This window comes from Mobula birostris, chromosome 2, assembly GCF_030028105.1.
Source record: "Mobula birostris isolate sMobBir1 chromosome 2, sMobBir1.hap1, whole genome shotgun sequence".
Taxonomy (NCBI): Eukaryota; Metazoa; Chordata; class Chondrichthyes; order Myliobatiformes; family Myliobatidae; genus Mobula; species Mobula birostris.
The window spans coordinates 172,822,387-172,838,249 of record NC_092371.1 but is presented as its reverse complement, the minus strand read 5'-3'; the positions used below and the strand labels follow the sequence as shown (position 1 = coordinate 172,838,249).

Sequence of the window (15,863 nt, the reverse complement as noted above, 5' to 3'; positions counted from 1 at the left end):
ACCAGCATTTTGTGTGTGTTGCTTGAATTTCCAGCATCTGCAGATTTCCTCGTTTTTGCGTTTTTAAATTCCCTTTACACAGTAGGGGTACGGGAGAGAGACACACAACAGGAATAACGAAAGGATGTGAAACACACCCAACAACTAAGAAACAATTGGTTTACTAGCCTCAGAGTACCAGTTGTTAGCTTGTAGTTTCTATTGATTTTGAACACCTCTTTTGTGAATGGTGATTGATCTTACAAGTAAGGAATTCAAACATACCCAATTTACTAAACGGTCAGTTTCCATAACTGAAAGCCAATTGTGTGTGTAAAATAATAATTTTTCTGTCCTGCTTCAGAACAGTATGCTGACAAGCGTCATGTTGTTCTCCTTGTACATAAATATGTTGGAGTCACAAATGTCAGTGTGTTGATTCCAGTTAGCGATGACGACGTCAGTCTGAAACACCAACTGTTTTTATTCCCCTAAAGATATGGTAGTGCTAGAAAGTTTGTGGACCCAGCAGAAATTTCTCAATTTCTGCACAAACATGAGTTAAAATGTGAACAGATCCTCATGAAAGTCCTAAAACTAGATAAAGCCCAATTAAATAAATAACACAAAAAATACTTATTCTATTTATTTATTGAGAAAAACGATCCAATGTTACATGTATTTGCTGGAAAAATTATTGGAACCTCTGGGGTAATGCCTTCTGCAAAAGCTATTTGGAGTCAGGTGTTCAAATTAATGAAATAAGATTAGAGGTGTGGGTTGCAGAGGTGCCCGGCCATATATATAAAAGCACACACTCAAAGTCAGGCTACTAACAGAGCCTGCTCTTCTCAAGAAAGAGCAGTTGAACACCATGTCTCTATCAAAACAACTTTCAGAGGACCTTACAAAAATAGTAGAGATGCATGATGTTGGAAAAAGCTACAAAAGCGTTTCTGAAGACCCGCGTGTTCTTCAGTCCACAGTAAGAGAAATTGTTTACAAATGGAGGAAACTCAGTACTGTTGCTACTCTCCTTTGGAGCAGGCATCCGACAAAGACTACACCAAGAGCGTAATGTGCAATGCTGAAGGAGGTGAAAAAGAACCCAAGGATAACAGCAAAAGACCTGCAGAAATCTCTAGAACTTGATAAAGTCTCTGTTCATGTGCCCACTGTAAGAAAACTACTGATCAAGAATAGGTGTTCGTGGAAGGACACCACTGAGAAAATTATAGCGCTTCCAAAAAAAAACAATGCTGCACATCTCAAGTTTGCAAAAGACCATCTGGATGTTCTACAATGCTTCCGGGACAATGTTCTGTGGACAGAAGTGGACAAAAACTTTTTGGCAGAAATGCGCATTACTATGTCTGGAGGAAAAAGGACACTACATACCAACACCAAAACCTTATCCCAACTGTGAAGGATAGTGGAAGGAGCATTATGGTTTGTGGATACTTTGCTGCTTCAGCACCTGGACAGCTTGCAATCGTTGAAGGGACAATTAATTCAAAATTGTATTGATAGATTTTACAGGAGAATGTCAGCGTAGCAGTCCCTCACCTGAAGACTAAGTTGGATAATGTAACAAGACAATGATCCGAAAGACAAGAGTAAATCAATAACAGAATAGCTTAAAAAGAAAATTTGTGTTTTGGAATGACTGTCAAAGTCCTGACCTTAATCCCATAGAAATGTTGTGGAGAACCTGAAGCAAGTAGCTCATGCAAGGAAGCCCACCAACATCCCAGTGATGAAGCAGTTTTGTTACGAAGAATGGCCTAAAATTCCTCCAAGCCGATGTGCAGGACTGATCACCAGTTACTGGAAATGTTTGGTTGAAGTTATTGCTGTACAAGGGGGTCACACCAGTTTGTGAAAGTAAAGGTTCACTTACTTTTTCCAACAATGCATGCAATATTAAATCATTTTTCCCAATAAATAAATGAGCAAGTATAATTTTTTTTGTGTTATTTGTCGGTGACCCCTGTTTCCATCCAGGGGGTCAGTGTGGACATGGTGGAGGATTACAAATACCTGGGGATACGAATTGACAATAAACTGGACTGGTCAAAGAACAATGAGGCCATCTACAAGAAGGGTCAGAGCCGTCTCTATTTCCTGAGGAGACTGAGGTCCTTTAACATCTGCCGGATGATACTGAGGATGTTCTACGAATCTGTGGTGGCCAGCGCTATCATGTTTGCTGTTGTGTGCTGGGGCAGCAGGCTGAGGGAAGCAGACACCAACAGGATCAACAAACTCATTCGTAAAGCCAGTGATGTAGTGGGGATGGAACTGGACTCTCTCACAGTGGTGTCTGAAAAGAGGATGCTGTCTAAGTTGCATGCCATCCTGGTCAATGTCTCCCGTCCACTACATAATGTACTGGGTGGGCACAGGAGTACATTCAGTCAGAGACTCATTCCACCAAGATGCAGCACAGAGCGTCATAGAAAGTCATTCCTGCCTGCGGCCATCAAACTTTACAACTGCTCCCTTGGAGGGTCAGGCATCCTGAGCCAATAGGTTGGTCCTGGACTTATTTCATAATTTACTGGCATAATTTACATATTACTATTTAACTACTTATGGTTCTATTACTATTTATTATTTATGGTGCAACTGTAACGAAAACCAATTTCCCCCGGGATCAATAAAGTATGACTATGACTAAATTGGGTTCTCTCCAGTTTTAGGACTACGTGAAGATCTGATCACATTTTATGCCATATTTATGCAGAACAGAAAATTCGACAGGGTTCACAAACTTTCCAGCACCTCTCTAAGTGTCAAATCTGTTCAATGTTTCCAGCATAGTACACACAAAATGCTATAGGAACAGCAGGTCAGGCAGCATCTATGGAAAGGAAGAAACAGTTCACAGGCCAAGACCCTTCATCAAAACGGGAAAGGAAGGGGAGTAGGCCAGAAAAAGTTGGGTGGAGGGATAGGACAAGCTGGAAGATCAATGAAACCAGGTGAGGTGAAGGTGGATCCTTTCCAGTGCTGAAACGTCAGTTTTTATTCCTTTCTATAGATGTTACTTGACCTACTCAGTTCCTTCAGTTTTTTGTGTTACTCTGGATTTCCAGCATTTGTGGAATCTGGTGTGAATGCTTCCAGCAACTTGTTTTTAATATATCTCACTTATCCCTCTTTCTAATCCCTACGTCTTCTCCCACCCCTCCAATTTTTTCAGTTCTGATGTATAGTCTTGACCCTGAAAAATTAGTTTTCTCACTTATTTTTGACCAGAGAATTCCAGTAGGTACCACAATTTTCTTTTGAATTAAAAAGAGAATTCCTATTTTAATGTTTAAGTACAAACTTCATTACCTCCTTCTCGAAGTTGCTTATAGATTTCATCATCCACAGTCAATTCCAGATCGTTATACTTCTCCCCACACTTGGAGAGATAACTGTCAATGGAATCGTACCTGGATTTACTAATCCTGTATTTGCTGTGTTTTCGAGGCTGCAAAAACAAATCAGGCTTAAGATTCAGATTGTATGATCTTCAGTAATAAGCACCATCAACTCTAAATTTATTCAGCTACCTCCAAGCCTCTTTCTTCTCTGGTTCGATCATCCACAGAAGCAGAAATTACACCCCAGCGACAATCTATGTCTGATACATAGCCTCTGTAGATTGGCGAAGCAGCACTCAAAGCCATCTGGAAGGAAAATTATACTTTAATGCAGCAGGTTCAGAAACTGCAATTAATTTCAACTTTACATTCTTTGATCAAACAGCTATAATAATGCCTATTTGTGGATCTCAAGTACCAAGCAAATAACTGATATGACCCCAAGTTCACAACATCTTTAAGGCAATGTTCTCCTCAGCAAGACTAAGCCTGCATTTAAAGGTGGTTCAGTCTTAGCTAATAATGACCCATTGGGGCACCCTTTGAGAGAAGGCTAGTGCAGTCTGATGTGACCAGAATGAACATTACATTTTCCTGAATGCTACTGGTATTGCTTTGCTTTGGAAACTGAAGTGGAAAACCTCAGTTTATTAAAGAAGAATGACGCGTAGCAAAGCAAATATAGCTCCTGGTCATTTAACGAAGATCACTTTTGATGGCATCAGTTCTGGTTTATCTGCCACCCTTGTGCCTCTCGTTGTCATTCTGGAGACGTGCAGTCCTTTCATCGACCGTCTCTTCATCTCTTCTGCTGTTTGTCTCTGACCCTGGAGACGTCCTCTGTCTCTTCTTCTCTCATCTTTTTTTGTCCTGACTTTTTGATCTTGGAGTCATACGGCCCTGGTCTCATCTGATTCTTGTTCTCTCCCTCTCCTTGTCGCTTCTCGACGACGTCTGGCATCATCTCTTGACCACAATGTCCTCCTTCCCTTTCCACGCGGCATACTTAGGCTAACCATTTTTGTTTTTACCCTAAAGCTGGATAGAAGATACAAAGCACTAACACCAAAGGATGCTGATTATTCTTGATGTGGTTGGCGCTCTCCTAAATGGACGTGATATAGTCACCGCTGTCCTTTGACTGCACCAAAGGGTTTTATGGGTGTCTCGAGGTACGTCATTACAATAAGATTTAATTATCTCTTATTGATGGGTGGCAGTTAGATCTGTCCCAATCCTGCACATGCGGATGGTGATTAGCAGAATGTGACCCCTCGAAATAGAGCTGCCCTGCACTTTTGCTCCGGTAGGTGTCGCTGCTGAAGCTGGCCATGCGCATGTGTCCGGCTATCGCGTCCCGATTTCCATGATGGCCGATCCGTTCTCAGGTGAAAGCCAGCTTGTTGATTTTTGGCGAATGAGCAATTTTATACGAATATATAACACTGAACTTTGTCTGCATTCTGTAAGTTAGTGCATTTTAATTCGATTTAGCCAAAAAAAGTGCCATTGTAATACACTGTTTGTGCTAATTGGAGGTCACAGACAGACAGACAGAGCATGAGGGTTTTAGTAGTAAATAGATAATGCAATTAAGGAATTAGATTCATGTCCTTAATGAAATCTTGTCTGAAATATTTTGGGGTAATTTTTGACATCTGCAATTATCCAGGTTTTTTTTTTAGAATTTACTTATCTTAGTATTCAGAAAATGTTAACCTTAGGAAACTACAATCCAACGTTAGGGAAATAGTAAATCAGATTATACAAGAGGGAGGTCATCAAGTTCATCACATTCCAGTTAGGTGCTGTCAAATAATCCAACAAGCAGGAAAATTTCAATCTAGGCCTTCTATAGCAAGGATGGAGACTCTTGATAAAGGGTCTTCGCCCAAAACTTTGATGATTCCTTTCTGTAGATGCTCCCTGGACTGTTCAGTTTCTCTTCTGCAACACTGTTCGCTGAATAAAACGTATTCTCCAATGTTTTTGCTCTGCTGTTGGTCAACTGTGGTGAAAAGTTCAACTGATTCATGATTACACTCAAATTAAACGCTATTTCCTCCCACAAACATACATACATAATAAATAAGCCTCAATTTATCATGATGTGCAGGATATCCCCACCCATAACCTACTCAACTTCCTCATCTTTTTTGCAGACCTCCTTTTGCCTACCATGCTACTTTCACTCAACCAAACTAACTCTCAAAGCTATAATTGACAAAAGAAAAAGCAACTTACCACAATAGGGCAAATTGTGGCAAGCTGGTCATAAAGATACCTGGCTTCTGAGATGCTGCAAGCTTGGAATGTCACCTTTCACAAACAAAATAAAAGGTATTCACTGAAATGTAGCTAAAAATTAAATTAATGTTATTCACAAATCTTCCAATTGGATATTAACCTGAAGGCAACAATTGCCCATTCCAAACCCCATTGCATCCATGTAGATGTGGTCAGGTTTTGTTGCTCTTGCAGCTTCTCCATCGTCATTCAGAAACTTCTCAACGAAAGGGGAAGACACATTTTTGTCTTTATAAACTGAAAAAAGAAAGCAAGTAAAAGTACAGCAATAACCAGGCAGTACTATATTTAATATATAGATTAATAAATTATTCAAGATTATTTAATGTCATTGAGTACACAAGTGTAAGGAAAACAAAATAATTGTTACTCCACATCTGATGCAGATGAAAACCACAATAAGATAAAGAATACGATTAAAAACGGAACATTAAACACAATTACACAAGATAGCTTGTATACATAGATTGAATGTATGCCCATAAAGTGATGCTAAGCACAGGACTGTCAGTACACAAGGTTACTGACAGGAAATTATAAAGTAGTGGTGGTGGGGGTGAGGTGAAGTGGGTTAGCGGGTGGCGGTATTGATCGGCCTTGCTGCTTGGGGAACGTAACTGTTTCTGAGATTGGTGGTCTATTTCCTCTGCCATCACTAACTAGGTGACACAGATTTAAGGAGATTAGTGATAAAACAGTTGCTTAAAGCAAAGGTTGGTGAGACATGAAGTACTGAAATGAACACCAAGTGTCATGACTTGGGAGTGGCAGCTTGCTAGGAAGTGGAATTATGCGTTGTGTTCATGATCACAACCTTTTTAATTTTACAGGTTACAGCATGAAAATCATTTTAAAGCCTGGATGTTTTAAAGTAATTGCCTTTTGATGTCAGACATCAGTGCAGTGCAATTTAATAATTGCTGTTGAGAACCTTCTTGAATTGGCTGGTCTTCTGTTACGATAGAAAGAGTGCATGTAACTTTGAATACATAGTAGATAGGTGCAGGATAGGCAGATCTGAACAGCATTTGACAATGAAGGTGAGATGACATACAAAGGCTGTGGTGTTCAATTCCTTGGAGCAAAAGATGGCCAAATCTAGTACTTTTGAACCAGGAAAGTTAACCTTTTCTGTATAACTGTTGCTGTCATTGCCAAAATAAGCCACTTTCAGGGAGACAAACTCTATAATGAAAATTATAACTTTTATGAAGGTCTAGTCCATGTGTTTTTGAAAACCTTAAAAGTTTCTGTCCATTTTCAATTTTGATCAGTGGAATGGTACACTTTGACACCTTATGAATGAGAACCTGATCAGACATAACAGAAAAAAATAGGTCAGTTTCAAATTGGATATGCCCTCTGGATTTGGTTTGGGAAAGGAGTAAACAAATCAGAGATTGCAACAGCATGCTCATCAAAAAGTTTCCCACTGATGCTCTGCCAGCATGAACCTGGACAATGTAGAAGAATGGCAAAGAGCATTACTGCCCATAAAAGCTCAGATCCTGTTTACTCTAAGGAAACTGGTAGGCTGTGCTTGCACTGATTTGGAGAAGTGGCCAAATCAGCAGGGCATAAAAGACCAAGGACCATTGCAAACATTCTTCTTATGAATATCAAGTATCCCAGGTACCAAATAGTCAGCTTTTTTAAAATGTAGCCATCTTTCTTGTGCCAATGACATCTGAGGAAGCCTAACTTTTATAGTTGTTGACATGTTCTAGAAGATCCTCATTATCTCACATGGGCAATCTACAGCATCAGTTAAACATGTACTGCAGGAAGCTTACTACTGAAGTTCTCTCAATTCCCTCAGCCACTACAGATTTACTTCACTTTTTTAATCAATTTGTCCCACCATTGTGTTCTTGAGTTACATTCAGCCATTGCGAGGATGCAGATGAACTCAATCTATAATTTATATTTGGTCGGACCGATTTGGGGTCCTCTGGCAGAAATCTTGCTTGGCAACAATGAGAAACAAAGTAAAGGCTGAGTGAAAGGATTGGCCAATGAAATAAAGCACATCTCCAATCTGTTATACCTCACTGCATTTCCTGTTCACAATAACTGCAATTGTTTAGATTGACACAGACATTTTGGAAGAAAACACCAAAGGAACAAACCCCCCCACCACAACCTCCCCCCCAAGGGTCAATGAGTCCCAACAGCATTCTGCACAAATTCTTGTTTTAATAGTCACCTTTTTGGTTGTTTTAATTATTTCAACCTTGTACATGTTCATCAGCAGACCCAACAGGTTTTGCCATTTCAACACCACCTTTGATGTTGAACCCTTCCTCCCCTCCCCCCAGATATTCTCAGAGCTATTAGAACCCATGGAACTAGCAGTATACATATTAAGTATTAATTTTCAGATGGGGTTTGAACTCAGAAGATGACAATCTAGGAGAGGAATGAAAGAATGATATAAAATATTTCCTCCCCCCCCCCACTTACTTGGTACATTAATGGCTATTTTTTCTCCTCTTCTGTGACGAATGTTCCTAGTCAAAGTGCTGAAGAAAATTCCAATACAAGACCAGACAACATTAGAAAAAACTCCAGTTCATTACGCCTGAATCAGACAGATGGAATATCCCAGTTTACATAACACAGTAGATAGATATATACTTTATTGATCCTAAAGGAAACTACAGTGTCACAGGTACTACCCAATTTCACTAAGAGTTCAAAAGCATTGAAAGTGAAGTCTTTAAAGAACAAGACAGTACGTTTGAGATAGATTAATGTTTATTAAATCAACTATAGATATCAGCAAATACAATTAAATATATTGAAAATGATAAGCATATTCCCAACTAAGTGAAGCAACCAAATGGATAGGCCATAGCCAAGCACAGATTAAATGCACTAAATTACTCCCTGTAGAGTAATATCCTACAATACACACAAACTTTTCAATAGTTTGAATTCTAGCTTAAGATGAACAGTTACCAAATGTTAAGCTTTGGAAACCATTCTAGTTAAAAGACGGTATCAAACAATCTTCCGTGGTTTATGCATATTGGAAGTGTCACATTTGGAGGGAAGCAAAGCAGAAGGTTACACCCAAATGTGATCAGATAGGAAATTTTACAAGTATGAGAAAGGGATTTTTTAAAAAAAAAATAGGATAGTAGGCCCAAATAACCAAAACATTTTAAGTCTAGCAAGTATAGTCCATATCCTCTGCACAATTTGCTTTTCCACTCAATTTAGTCTAATCAGTTATACAGTATGTCAGCAAAATAAAAAAAAAAATTTTATAAATAAGAAAGCCAAACAGCAATGGACAAGAGAAAGCAAGTCATTAAAATGTAATGACTGTTGTCCTCTAGGAGTCATCATTACTTCCAACCTGACATTATTTATCGGTAACCATTGTTGATCAAATCTTTCCTTTTTTTTTTACAGTAGCAAATAAACTACAAATTGAAATGGAAGTCCCATTATAAATATTCTAATGTATATTTTAAAATATTTTACAAAAATACTGTCAAATACAACGGTAGTTTGTGACACACCCGTTAGTTTAACAGGCAGTGTGAGTGACTGACCGACCGACCAATTAAGCATTTACCTTAGCTGCTGCTATAACATCAGACAGCTTTACTTAAAAAGGCACAGATTTGCGTATAACTTTTAGAGGAACAAGTTTGCAATGTGAGGTTGGCATCAACTCACCTAAATCTCGGATGTTTGTTAATTGCTTCATCTGGAAAGAATAGAGACTTAGAGGCTCCACTTTCAATTGGTTTTGGCTCATATACAGGTTTTGTAAATTGGTGACATCCGAGCCTAGAAAAGATTGAATACAGAAACAATTCAGACAAATGTACACAAGATTAGTTTGGTATGTTTTCTAATCCATGTCATTTGCCTATCAACACCTGATTAGTTTCGAATGTATTTTAAAAGTACATTGTATTGGCATGCTTTTTGTACTAACTCAATATATTAACATTTTGGAATGATCTGTATGGATCCACGCAAAATAGGTTTTTCCACTGTATTGTAGTAAAGGTATCCATTAGTCTTGCGAGACCATGGATCTGCGCCTGGAAAGTCTTCACTCTCTAGGGCGCAGGCCTGGGCAAGGTTGTATGAAAAACCAGCAGTTGCCCATGCTGCAAGTCTCCCCTCTCCACGACACCAATGTTGTCCAAGGGAAGGGCATTAGGACCCATACAGCTTGGCACCAGTGTTGTCGCAGTGTAATGTGTGATTAAGTGCCTTGCTCAAGGACACAACACGTTCCCTCGGCTGGGGCTCGAACTCACGACTTTCAGGTCGCTAGTCCAATGCCTTAGCCACCTGGCCATGTGCCCACACTGTATTGCAGTACATGTTACAATAATAAAGCAATTACATGCCCCTTATCCAAGGAGGGATGTTCTTGCATTAGAGGGGATCCAGAGGTTGTTCACAAGAATGATCCTGGGAATGAAACATTTAACACATGAGGAGAGTTTAACGGCTCTGGGCCCATACTCTCGAGTTTAGAAAAATGAGGGAAATCTTATTAAAACGTATAAAATATTGAAAGGCCTAGACGGAGTGGATTTAGAAAAGATCTATAGCGGGGGAGTCTAGGACCAGAGGACACAGCCTAAGAATACAAGGACACCCCTTAAGAACAAAAGAGGAGGAACTTCTTTAGCCAGAGGATGGTGAATCTGTGGAGGGCAATAACAGGTTGAACACCCCTTATCTGAAACACTCGAGGACAGAAGTGTTTCAGATGTTTTTGGATTTTGGAATATTTGCAAAAACGTGGCTTTCTTTTCTCCTCTTTCTTTTCACTATTACTCATAGGAGTAATTGCAGGCCTTTGACAATTTCAACAATATATTCACAACACTGAGCAGGGAGTAAATGCAAAACACCCAGTCTTCAAAGTCTGGCTATGACTGCTGAAAAAAAACTGGGGCACCAACAGGGTCTCACTCAGGGTATGTGAAGTCACTTCTCAGAAATGTCTGCAGCATGCAGAGACCTGCACATTCCCTGGGAATCTTCCCAGCACCTTGTGGAATTTTCCATTTGTGGCATCATATCAGCACTCAAAAAAAAATTCGGATTTTGGAGTTTTCCAGCTTTTCAGATAAGGGGTACTCAATCTGTATATTTAAAGTGGAGGTTGATAGCTTCATGATTAGTAAGGGTGTCAAAGGACATGAGGAGAAGGCAGGAGAATGGGGTTGAAAGTGATAATACAACAGCCTTGATAGAATAGTGGAATACAAAATCTCTTGTTGAACAATTTCCCAACAATCAGAATCAGGTTTATTATCACTAGCATGTGATGTGAAATTTGTTAACTTAGCAGCAGCAGTTCAATGCAATATATAATCCAGCAGAGCAAAAAAATAAAAATAATAATACAAAAACAAGTAAATCAATTATGTATATTGAATAGATTAAAAAACATGCAAAAACAGAAATACTGTATATTAAAAAAAAAAGTGAGGTAGTGTCCTAAGATTCAATGTCCATTTAGGAATCAGATGGCAGAGCGGAAGAAGCTATTTCCGACTCACTGAGTGTGTGCCTTCAGGCTTCTGTATCTCCTACCTGATGGTAACAGTGAGAAAAGGGCATGCCCTGGGTGCTGGAGGTCCTTAATAATGGACATTGCCTTTCTGAGACACTGCTCCCTAAAGATGTCCTGGGTACTTTGTAGGCTAGTACCCAAGATGGAACTGACTAGATTTACAATGATTTACAACCCTCTGCAGCTTCTTTCGGTCCTGTGCAGTAGCCCCTCCATACCAGACAGTGATGCAGCCTGTCAGAATGCTGTCCATGGTACACCTATAAAAGTTTTTGAGTGTATTTGTTGACATGCCAAATTTCTTCAAACTCCTAATAAAGTATAGCTACTGTCTTGCCTTTTTTATAACTACATCGATATGCTGGGTCATCAACAAACTTGAATATGGTGTTGGAGCTTTACTTAAGCCACACAGTCATAGGTGAAAAGTAGAGCAGGGGACTAAGCACACAGCCCTGCGGTACACCTGTGCTAATGGAGATTGTGGAGCAGATGTCTGAAAGTGAGGAAATCCAGGATCCAATTGAACATGGGGATATTGAGACCCCATTCTGCTCTATTTATGAAATTTCTAATCATTGGGCCAACCGTTAAGCATGTACAATGGTTTATAAGCTCAAGATGCTTGAGAAGTTGCAGAACCTGGACTTCTGTACCTCCCTCTACAATTGGATCCTTGACTTCCTAACCAGATGACCACAATCTGTGCAGATTGATGATAACATATGCTCTTCACTATCAATACTGGCACACCTAGGGGTGTGTGCTTAGCCCAATGCTCTACTCTCTATATACACACGACTCTGTGGCTGATCCAGCAATAATCATTAGGCAATAAGATTAGAGTGACTGATATAGATTCCATTTTTACTTTTAAATGAATAACATGGGCTCAGACACCACCTTATGGAAGTGGAAAAACCTAACCTTGATGAAGCACATCCTACTGTTTAGACCGCATTATACTACTGCACATTAAACTCCATTATATATGGCACTTTGTGCTAATATTATTTTGTGTGCTGTATGCTACAAATGCACTGTGTTTTGTACTTTGGTTCCAGAGGGAAGTTGTTTCATTTAGCTGTATGTGTGTGAGGTTGAATAACAATAAACTTAAACTTGACTTAATACAAGGTAAACACAACCCCTAAGAATTCAGAGATAAATTACAACTAAAACAATAAGAGTGACTACTTTACAAACTCATTTACTAACCTGGGGAAAGCAGTTATGGTGCTGATGGTCTCATTTGGTTTCAACAAGGCAAACACCTCTTGCCGACGCAACTTCATATTTGCTTCGACGGTGTTAAAATCTGCCATGGTCCCTCCATAGGGCTGCCCAGGTGTCCCCTCAATCATGTAGCTTCCATATTCGGGTCTCCAAAGAGTTGGGTGGCTTTTGGCAAAGCATCATAAAAAGGGTTATTATTTTATGCAGCAGAGTCTTTCAAGCATTTGGTGAAACTTAGTGTTCTTAATTTCTTTAAAGTTCAAAGTTAATGTATTATCAAATGTATGTCAACAAATACTATCCTGATATTCATTTTCCTGCAGGCATTCACAGTAGAATAAAGAAATACAACAGGATCAATAAAAAGCTATGCACAAAGACTGACAAACAACCAAAGTGCAAAAGACGACAAGGTGTGCAAATTCAAAATAAATACTGAGAATGTGAACAACAGGAATTCTGCAGATGCTGGAAATTCAAGCAACACACATCAAAGTTGCTGGTGAATGCAGCAGGCCAGGCAGCATCTCTAGGAAGAGGTACAGTCGACGTTTCAGGCCGAGACCCTTCGTCAGGACTAACTGAAGGAAGAGTTAGTAAGAGATTTGAAAGTGTGAGGGGGAGGGGGAGATCCAAAATGATAGGGGAAGACAGGAGGGGGAGGGATGGAGCCAAGAACTGGGCAGGTAATTGGCAAAGGGGATATGAGAGGATCATGGGACAGGAGGTCCAGGGAGAAAGACGTGGGGGAGGGGGCAGAAGACAAGGGACCTCCTGTCCCATGATCCTCTCATATCCCCTTTGCCAATCACCTGCCCAGCTCTTGGCTCCATCCCTCCACCTCCTGTCTTCTCCTATCATTTTGGATCTCCCCCTCCCCCTCACACTTTCAAATCTCTTACTAACTCTTCCTTCAGTTAGTCCTGACGAAGGGTCTCGGCCTGAAACGTCGACTGTACCTCTTCCTAGAGATGCTGCCTGGCCTGCTGCGTTCACCAGCAACTTTGATGTGTGTTACTGAGAATGTGAGTTGTAAAGTCCCTGAAAGTGAGCTGTAGGTTGTGAAATCAGTTCGGTGTTGACGTGAGTGAAGTTATCCATACTGGTTCCAGAGCCTGATGGATATAGGGTAACAACTGTTCCTGAACCTGCTGGTGTGGAACCCAAGCCTATTTTAGTTCTGATCTTAGTTGGTGAAGAGACTTACTGTGTCCAATCTGGAACAGCACACTTGCTTTTCATCGCTAGAGGACACTCAGCTCTCACCCGAAGCTCCGAGTAGCTGTTGGCATGCAACAGCAGCTGCATCCGGACACAAAGCTTCAACATGCAGCCCAAACCAGGTCTGGGCGGCTGATGGGCCTCATACCCCTGTCCGTCCTAGCATGCGAAGCCACCTCTGGCAGACCAAACAGGTGAGATCAAATTAGTTCTACCAGGAAGGTGGTTCAGTGACACTTTGAGGAGAGTGAAAGGCATGACAAGGCATAGAAATAGTCGTCATCGCCCAATGCAACCAAGACTCCAGTTGTAACTATTATTCATATTACTGGATCCAATCTTCCAAGGTTGCAAGACTGGAACTGCCCCAGTGCAATAGTTTTGACTCTTAAAAACTCTCCTACACAGGTTTCTTCATGCATTTCACATCTAAATAACAGAAGAGCTGCTCAAATACAACTGTCATTGTTGACTATGGGCAATTAATCATCTGGATGATTTGTTGCAGCCTGTCCAAATTCCTAATACAAGACTCAAAAAGCATCTATTGGGTATTAAGTAATAAAGTGGTAGAATGGTACAAGCATAATTTGAATCTCAATGTGGACAAGTCAAAAAAGAGATGATTGTGGACTTCAGGAAGGTGCAGGCAGAATACTCCTCACTACACAAATGGCTCCTGCATGCAATGAGTTCTGAGCACCAAGTTTCTGGGAGTGCACCTCAACACCTCTTTAGCCAAGAAAGCACAGCAGTGTCTCTGCTTTCTGAGGACATTGAGGCAAGCCAGGCTCTCTCCCAACCCCCCACCAATCATTCTAATTTTTACAGGAGCACCAGTGGTGTCCTAACCAGCTGCATCACTATCTGATACGGGAATTACAATGAAGCATGCAACTGTACAAACCCCTACAACGGGGTGTGCGGCCCGCTGAATCATCGGGATCTCTCTTCTACCCATTAAAAGATATTTATCAGGAGTGCTGTGTATGCAGGGGTCTTAGCATTGTCAAGAATCCCTCCCATCTGTCAAACAATTTCTTTGACCCTGTCCCATCAGGCAGGGGCTACTTCTACAGAAAGACAGCATCAGGACAAGGACTGTTAAGTTAGGAAACGGTTTCTTTTCCCAGGCCGTGGGACTACTGAATTCCTACCACCAACCAAATGCTGCATGTTCCACAACAGCAACTCCTTCGCTTGCATCTTCAGAAACAGCTCTACTTCTAAGTATTTCTATTTTTTCCCTTTCAGGGCTTTTTTTTTTTTTGAAGACCCTGACCTGGAGTTACACGCTGACTTCGGTTTTCTGCTGGAATGGGACTTGTTCGCGGGGTCTCACAACTGGCTGTTATTCAATATACCAAGAATACGGCCTAGAAGACTAGCACGCCTTCAGGGTTCTGGGATTTTGTGGCTCTGGAGGCGGGCGGACTCTGGGTCGGTGCCTCTACAGGAAATCGGCGTGCTGTGGGAGATGGAAGGTCGAAAGCAGTAAGCTGGCTGCTGGGTGTATGCTCAGAGACCCAAGTTCTCTGGGCACAGAACTCAGAAAAAGTGACACAACGGACTTGTAATATCATAAATCAACGAGTTGCTTATTACGTCTCCCCTCTCATTGGGAAACGGAGATACCTCCTTTTCCCTTATTAGAGAGAGGGAATGAGCCTGTGGTACATCGAATTACCGTGTGAAAGAGTAGTCCGTATCTTTATTGATGCTTTGCTGCACGCTTGAGTGCTTGGTGGGGAGTGCTGATGCTTTTTTTTTGCTAATGGGGGTGGGGGGGGGATCATTGCTTTGCTGCTGCTTATGCGTGGGAGGGAGGTTTGGGGTTCCAACATTTAAATGTCATTCATTCTTTGGGGCACTCCTCTGTTTCTGTGGATGGTTGTGAAGAAAAAGAATTTTAGGATGTATATTGTATACATTTCTGACATTAAATGTACCTTTGAAACCCAGATCAGACCTGCAGATTTGTGATATTAGTTTATTGCATTATGGAAAATCTATATTAAAACACGAATACCACGCTGAGGAACTGAAAGATTACCAATAAGCTTTCACAGGTTACCACTTGGTAAGAAGAGGCAAGTAGGTTGCTGAGTTACTACTACTTAAAATTTGAGTGTAGCATGTTGTTCACCTTGTTGACTTCAATTTTTATTTAGAGATACAACATGAAA

At 40.6% G+C, this 15,863-nt stretch overlaps 1 protein-coding gene across 7 annotated transcripts in view; it reads right to left on the bottom strand.

Moving 5' to 3' along the window:
- Window positions 1–15,863, bottom strand: part of gclc (glutamate-cysteine ligase, catalytic subunit) — a 95,251-nt gene that overhangs the window by 39,835 nt on the left and 39,553 nt on the right. For all 7 annotated transcript variants that reach the window (XR_011885000.1, XM_072251108.1, XM_072251106.1 and 4 more), the window contains 7 exons: window positions 12,439–12,621; window positions 9,351–9,464; window positions 8,124–8,182; window positions 5,761–5,897; window positions 5,598–5,672; window positions 3,543–3,659; window positions 3,322–3,460 (listed from right to left, as the gene is read on the bottom strand). Coding sequence is in view for 6 of the 7 variants with exons in the window: in XM_072251108.1 (XP_072107209.1) it covers window positions 3,322–3,460; window positions 3,543–3,659; window positions 5,598–5,672; window positions 5,761–5,897; window positions 8,124–8,182; window positions 9,351–9,464; window positions 12,439–12,621 (824 nt within the window). In the remaining variant the exon portion in view is untranslated. The remainder of the gene's footprint in view (window positions 1–3,321; window positions 3,461–3,542; window positions 3,660–5,597; window positions 5,673–5,760; window positions 5,898–8,123; window positions 8,183–9,350; window positions 9,465–12,438; window positions 12,622–15,863) is intronic.